This window comes from Callithrix jacchus, chromosome 10, assembly GCF_049354715.1.
Source record: "Callithrix jacchus isolate 240 chromosome 10, calJac240_pri, whole genome shotgun sequence".
Classification (NCBI taxonomy): Eukaryota; Metazoa; Chordata; class Mammalia; order Primates; family Cebidae; genus Callithrix; species Callithrix jacchus.
In genome coordinates this window covers 111748436-111755080 of record NC_133511.1, presented here as the reverse complement: position 1 = coordinate 111755080, position 6645 = coordinate 111748436, and the positions used below count along the sequence as shown (strand labels likewise).

At 53.5% G+C, this 6645-nt stretch overlaps 1 protein-coding gene across 1 annotated transcript; it reads right to left on the bottom strand.

The window, feature by feature from the left end:
* Positions 1 to 1000: 1000 nt before the first annotated feature.
* On the bottom strand, positions 1001 to 6533 carry ZNF408 (zinc finger protein 408). The gene is made up of 5 exons (XM_002755220.6): positions 6466 to 6533; positions 5889 to 6166; positions 4803 to 4864; positions 4318 to 4577; positions 1001 to 2559 (listed from the first exon to the last, which is right to left on the bottom strand). The coding sequence occupies exons 1-5, from the start codon at positions 6515 to 6517 to the stop codon at positions 1049 to 1051; spliced, it is 2163 nt and encodes a 720-aa protein (XP_002755266.4). The 5' UTR covers positions 6518 to 6533; the 3' UTR covers positions 1001 to 1048.
* Positions 6534 to 6645: the final 112 nt, after the last annotated feature.

Sequence of the window (6645 nt, the reverse complement as noted above, 5' to 3'; positions counted from 1 at the left end):
AGCCCTCCTCCCTCTTCGTGTTTCCCCCGCCTGGCCATGTTGGTCCCAATAGCTCAGACCTACCAGTCTCTCGCCACCTCCCCTCCCACCTCCACGTCCATCAACCCACAGCTGAAACATGGGGCAGAAGAGTGCAGCAGTAAAGAGCCTGACTCCAGCGCGAGGTTTTGTGGGCTGGAATCTCAACCCACTCACAGCATGTTGACCTTGGGCAGGATACTTAAAGCTCTTTGCTCCTCAGTTTCCTGATCTGTAAGGAAAAAAAAAACAACCACTCCTCCTACCTCACAGGGTTGTTATATGACGGTTATATAACGCACTGGCCCACAGTAAGGGCTGAGCATTATCCTTCTTTGGGACGTCTTCCCTGACATCCCAGGCCACATTAAATTGTCCTATTAAACAAGTTCACAGTACCCAGCTCTGCCCCTTTCAACTTTTATCCAGTGATTTTTGCCTCCCTGCCCCTGGCACAGGTGGATCAGTACAGGGTACTGCCTGATTGTCGTGTTCATAGCTGTGTCCCAGGACCTAGCACAGTCCAGGTCACAGTAAATGCAAAATATGTCCTTCCCTGAACAGGGCTGCCTTTAGACCAGGCACACAGAGGGCACAGATCTGGCCCTAGCCACCTCCCAAAGTGTTCAGTATTAAAAGCCATTCAATTTGCTTCCAAATTGAAGTGCCTGTGTCCTCAGGGAGCTCCATGGGTGTGACCATCCCAGCGTGAAGCACTCAGGCAGCAGTAGCGCTGCCAACGACCACTGCCTCACTGGGTGCCTGTAGCCGCACGCACCCTGCAGCGTTCCTAGGGAGGAAGGCAGAGCAAGCTCTACCAAATGTCAATACAAAGATCTCTACTTCAGAAGAGGTCTCACCTAGTAGGCTTGGAACACGATTTGGTGGTTCCTAAGCAGGAAGGGAAGTCCTTGACCTGTCTCTCACAGTGGACTCTAATCCCTACCAGGCAACCCCAAGAAAGAAGATGCAGACACACAGCGAGAAAGCACAGGGCTTTATGGAGCTGTGTCAGGAGAAGGCGAAGGCGTCAGGTGCCTGTCTCCACCTCCACCACCTCTGCCCAGGCGCTGAAGCCCAGGTCCTTATGAATTAGCACCAGGCTGGGGGCGGTGCCCGGCTCCTCTGGCACCATGAAGCACTTCTCTCGGCTCTCTGAAATGGTGACCTCCACAACATCCCTGACAGGGGAGATGGCCTGCTCTCTGTGTATGTTCATTAGTTGTGGCTCAGCCTGCAGGAGCACCACAGTGGGCTCAGAAGCAGCAGAAGGCACAGAGGGTGGGCTAGAGGGTGCCTCGGGCTGGTGACTGAGCTGGTGCCGCCTGAGGCTCTGCAAGAGGGTGTAGCCCATGCCACAGGTGGGGCAGCGGTAGGGCTTGTCTGCCAAGTGAGATTTGAGGTGGCGCCGCAGTTTGGTGGCCAGCGTGTAAGCACGGCCACACTGGGGACAGGGAAAGGGCCTCTCTCCGGAGTGCAGGCGCTCATGAGCTCGGAGCGTGTGGGGGTCTCGGAGAGCCTTGCCACACACGGGACACAAGTGGGCCTCCCCGGTGTGGGAGATGAGATGGCGCCGCAGTTCAGGCAGCTGGGGGAAGGCATCCGCACAGTGTGGGCAGCGGTAAGGACGCTCCCCGGTGTGGAGCCGCAAGTGCCCACGCAGGTTGCCCCGCTGGCGGAATGCCCGGCCACAGTGTGGGCACAGGAAGGGCTTTTCTCCTGTATGGAGCCTCATATGGTTCCGCAGGGAGCCCTGGTTGGCCAGGGGCCGCCCACACACAGGGCACGGGCAAGGGGCAGGGGCAGCTGGCACCTGGTGGGTCTTGTGATGCAGCCGCAGGGAGGGCCGGCGGGCAAAGGCCTTGCCACACTGGTCACAAGCAAAGGGCCGGGCACCTGAATGTACCACCTGGTGCTCTTTGAGGTCTCGCCGGGTGCCATAGGCCTTGTCACATTGTGGGCAGGGGAAGGGCCGCACCCCGCGGTGGCCCAGTGTGTGAGCTTTGAAGCTTTCCTCTGAACTGTAACTCTTGCCACACTCAGTGCAAAGAAAGGGCTTGTGGCCTGTGTGTACAAACGCATGCTTCTTTAGGTGGCATAGCTGCAGAAATGCCTTGCCACACTCCCCACACCGGTACCGTCGCCCTTGCTTTGGGGAGCTTCCTGCTGGGCAAGGAGGGCTCCGGGAGAGTGCAGGGAAGCCAGGCTGCTGGGCTCCAGGCTCTGGGGTCTTTGCTCTGGGTGGGCACTGATCACTGGGTCTGTGTAACTTCTCGGCTAGGTAGGCATGCAGCTGGGTGCCCCTGGCAGAAGATGAAAAACTGGCTTCACTGCCATCTGGGTCCTGCTGGGTAGCCAAGTTGCTCTGAAGTTCAGGTGGAATCTGTGCCTGGGGTGGGTATTCCTCATCCACGTTACCGTCCTGAAGCAAGGGGCCAAGTGGCTGGCTATCCTTGGAAAGTTGGTCCTGGGTGGGAAACTGAAGTCCAGGGCTCACCACACTCGCTGCTTGGTTGCCAGGGGGTGACTGTGAACCAGGATCTGCAAGGCAAGGATGGGGTGCTGGGGTTAGGGAGCTTCAATGCAGGTGGTGTTACCAGAGAATTATAGGAACAGATGTTTTCTCCCACCCAGTCCCTGAGCCTCAGAAGGAGCAATGATATCAATCTCTTCCCTAAAGCATGGGTGCCTACTCCATTTATCATCCTGTCCAGCCGTAGGCACCTCCTGGAGAAACACTCCTGAGAGCCGTGGTGCCCCGGCCACCTGGATCATCACTAGAGTAAGGCTGTCCCAGATGAAGGATTCCCTTGTTCACCATCTGGAGATATATCTGGAGATATATAGTTAGGATGTGATTCAAGACCCTCTTCCAGCCAGGCATGGTGGCTCATGCCTGTAATCCAAGCACTTTGGGAGGCCGAGACAGGCAGATCACTTGAGGTCAGGAGTTCAAGACCAGCCTGGCTAACATGGTGAAACCCCGTCTCTACTAAAAATACACAAAAAATTAGCTGGGCATAGTGGCACACACCTGTAATCCCAGCTACTTGGAAGGCTGAGGCAGGAGATCGCTTGAACCCAGGAGGGGAGGGCTGCAGTAAGCCCTCCATTGCCCTCTATGCCTGCACTATGCCATTGCCCTCCAGCCTGGGCAACAAGAATGAAACTTCATCTCAAAAAAAAGGCCGGGGTGGTGGCTCATGCCTATAATCCCAGCTCTTTGGGAGGCCAAGGCGAGTGGATTCCCTGAGGTCAGAAGTTCAAGACCAGCCTGGCCAACATGGTGAAACCCCATCTCTACTAAAAATGTAAAAATAGCCAGGAGTGGTGGCAGGTGCCTGTAATCTCAGCTACTTCAGAGGCTGAGGCAGGAGAATTGCTGGAACCCGGGAGGCGGAGGTTGCAGTGAACTGAGATTGTACCACTGCACTCCAGCCCGGGCTGATAACAGCAAGACTCAGTCTCAAAAAAAAGAAAGACCCCCTTCCCACCCTAGCTCATCCGTAAAATAAAAGAACGCCCACACTGGAGGGAAGAAACATGTGAGGCTGAAAACCCTGTACGTATGAAGCTTACTCTCTTCCTTACTCTTCCAGGAAGCTCTTAGGAAGGTGACAGTTGCAAACACCTGTATTGTTATTCTAAAGAATAGACCCATCACTCTTCAACAGAAAGCACTGAATGACAATAACAGTCCAAGACCGTCCCTTGCCTGAAAATTCTAGCCTTGCTGTATCTACCAACCCTAAGCTATTCAGTCATTATCCTTACCCAATACTAATCAATGCCCACCCTCCTATCCCATGTTGAACGATCCACTTAGATCAAAATCTAAGTTGAACGATAACTTAGATTTTGAAAAGTCACTAAGGGCCAGGAGCGGTGGCTCAAGCCTGTAATCCCAGCATTTTGGGAGGCCGAGGTAGGTGGATCACAAGGTCAGGAGTTCAAGACCAGCCTGGCCACACTGGGGCAACCCTGTCTCTACTAAAAATACAAAAATTAGCCAGGTGTGGTGGCGTGCACCTGTAATCCCAGCTATTCAGGAGGCTGAAGCAGGATAATTGCTTGAACCTGGGAGGCGGGTTGCAACGAGCTGAGATGGCGTCACTACACCCCAGCCTGGGCAACAGAGTGAGACTCCGTCTTTTAAAAAAAAAAAAAAAAAAAAAAAAAGCTACTAAGACTCTGTAGCATTCTTCCTTACCGCAATGAGCCATGAACTCTGCTTTGTCTTATCAACAGGTTGATTTGGTGGGGAAATTGCTGGGGAACCAGCATTTATTTGACACATACCTGTGCAAGGTTCTGCTGCATCCTCTCCAGGAGAGGCCACTTCCTGCTGTACAGCAGACTCCACTTCTGTCACCACTGCTACAGCTGCCTCTCTGTCCAGTCCGGGCTGGGCGAGACTTGGGTCCTCAGAGAAAGGCCGGGGCCACAGCAGCAGCTCAAAGCCGGGCAGCACCACCTGGTACACCTGCAGATGGAGCCGCTCGCTGATCCACACTGGGGCCACATTTCCCTCACTCTCCAGCCTGCCCCGCTGCACCAAGCTGCAAAGCAAAGTAAGAGCCACCTAGGAGATGCTCACTAGTTAAGTGGTCTTCCCTGAAACCCCAGTCCCCAGGCATCTGGGTCTGAAAGGACGCCATGCCTTTGGAACATTCACTACAAAAGAACACTGGGTAGGGAATGACTGTCAGCATTGGGTTCCAACCCAAGCCACAACAGAAGTCTCAAAGGAACAAGTATTCATGACACACTCTCCTCTAACTTACCTAGTCCAGCCAGAACTCTGCTCACAGGCATGCACGTCTCCCCATGGGCCTAATGACAGGTTCTGAAATAAACCAACAAAAGTCCTTCTCAAATGTGTTTGAGGGGGTCGGGTAGGGGGAAAAAAAAAACAGACAAACAGATGAAACCTTCCTGGGACAAATTTAAGATGAAACTCCTGGAAGGTTAGAAGCCTCTGGTTCTACCTCTAACAGGAGAGTGCTGTCTGATTCTTCATTCAATAAAGACCAAAAAGTCTGTCTCCTTACCTCCCTCCCAAGTGTGTGCAGAATTACTAACACACATTACTGTCTTCCAGTGAGTACTAAACAGAAAAACTAACAGGGAACACCAGCTTTTTAAAACGGTACTTATTGGGCCAGGCACGGTGGCTCACACCTGTAATCCCAGCACTTTGGGAGGTCCAGGCAGGTGGGTTACTTGAGGCCAGGAGTTTGAGACCAGCCTGACCAACATGGTGAAACCCTGTCTCTACTAAAAATACAAAAAATAGCTGGGTGTGGTGGCAGACACCTGTAATCTCAAGCTACTCGGGAGGCTGAGGCATGAAAATCACTTGAACCTGGAAGACAAAGATTGCAGTAAGGTGAAATAGTGCCACTGTACTCCTGCCTGGGCAAAAAAGCAAGACTGTCTAAGAAAAAATAAATAAATAAAACAGTACTTATTGTGCAGTGAAATCCTTTATCTGCACTATTTAATCAGGGCCTCCATATAATCCCAAGAGAGCCATTGCTTTGTTTCACAGTTGACTTAAATGAGGCACATAATTTAACGAGTTAGGTGACAAGGCTGGAATTTGATCTCATGCTTTCTTAACTCCGAAAACCTCAGATCTTGACCTTCGTCACTGCTGACACTATACGAACCCAGCTTTCAACAACTTTTCAAATCTCGATTCCTTAACTACTACTGCTGAGAGGAGGAGACATTCTGGAGGGAAGGGACAAGACCATTTCCTATCTCTTGAAATACCCTCTTTCTTAGAACTGAAGAGCTATTTAGAAATGTCCAAACCTCCCTACATTTTCAATGGCGGAGAGCAGCCGCTCTATATATTTCAATACCTCCTCCGGCTGTGGCTTGATTCCCTTGCCCTTCTCCTCGGAGACAGATTCCTCTTCCAGCGGCCCCCAGAGCAGGCCGGGCTGCAGGGGCTCCCCGACACACCAGACCCCCAAGCGCTGTTCCTTGGCGCGTGAGGGGCCAAGGGCCAAGCCCCGGGGGAGGCTCTTTAAAGCGAAGAGGGCTCGGCTCGGCCTGGGTGGGACGTCCTTGAGGCTCGGCGCACAGCCTTCTCCGGAGGGGTTCCATCCTAAGTCCAGGCCCAGGCGTGGCTCGGGGGCTGCAGGGAGAAGGGAAGACGGTGAGGGAGCCGCCCAAGAAGGCGTGGGGTGGAGAAAAGTGTGGGAGGAAACCGCAGGTCCAGATGAGCCTGCGGAGCCCGAGGGACGGGTGAGGGCTCCAAGAGGGGCCCTGAAAGGTTTGAGGGGGCTCAAGGGCTCTTCAGAAGCCCCCAGAGACTCTGAGGGCACCGGAGGATCCTGGGATCGGGAGGAAAGGAGACTGAGGAGAGAGTTGACCTTAGAGTGTCAGACCCATCTGGGCCAGGGCTGAAGGTCGCAGACATCGCAGGACACTCACCAAGCTGCACCGCCTTCTTCCCCTCCAAGAGCAGCTCCTCCGCCTCCTCCATTCCGGGTCAGAAAGCCTCCTCCGCCGGAAGTGAACGTCCTCTTCTCAGCTCCTCCAGGAAACAGTCATGGACTTCCAAATATCTTCTGAGGAAAGAAGCCTCAGAGTCAGACCTCATTGGTTCAAAGG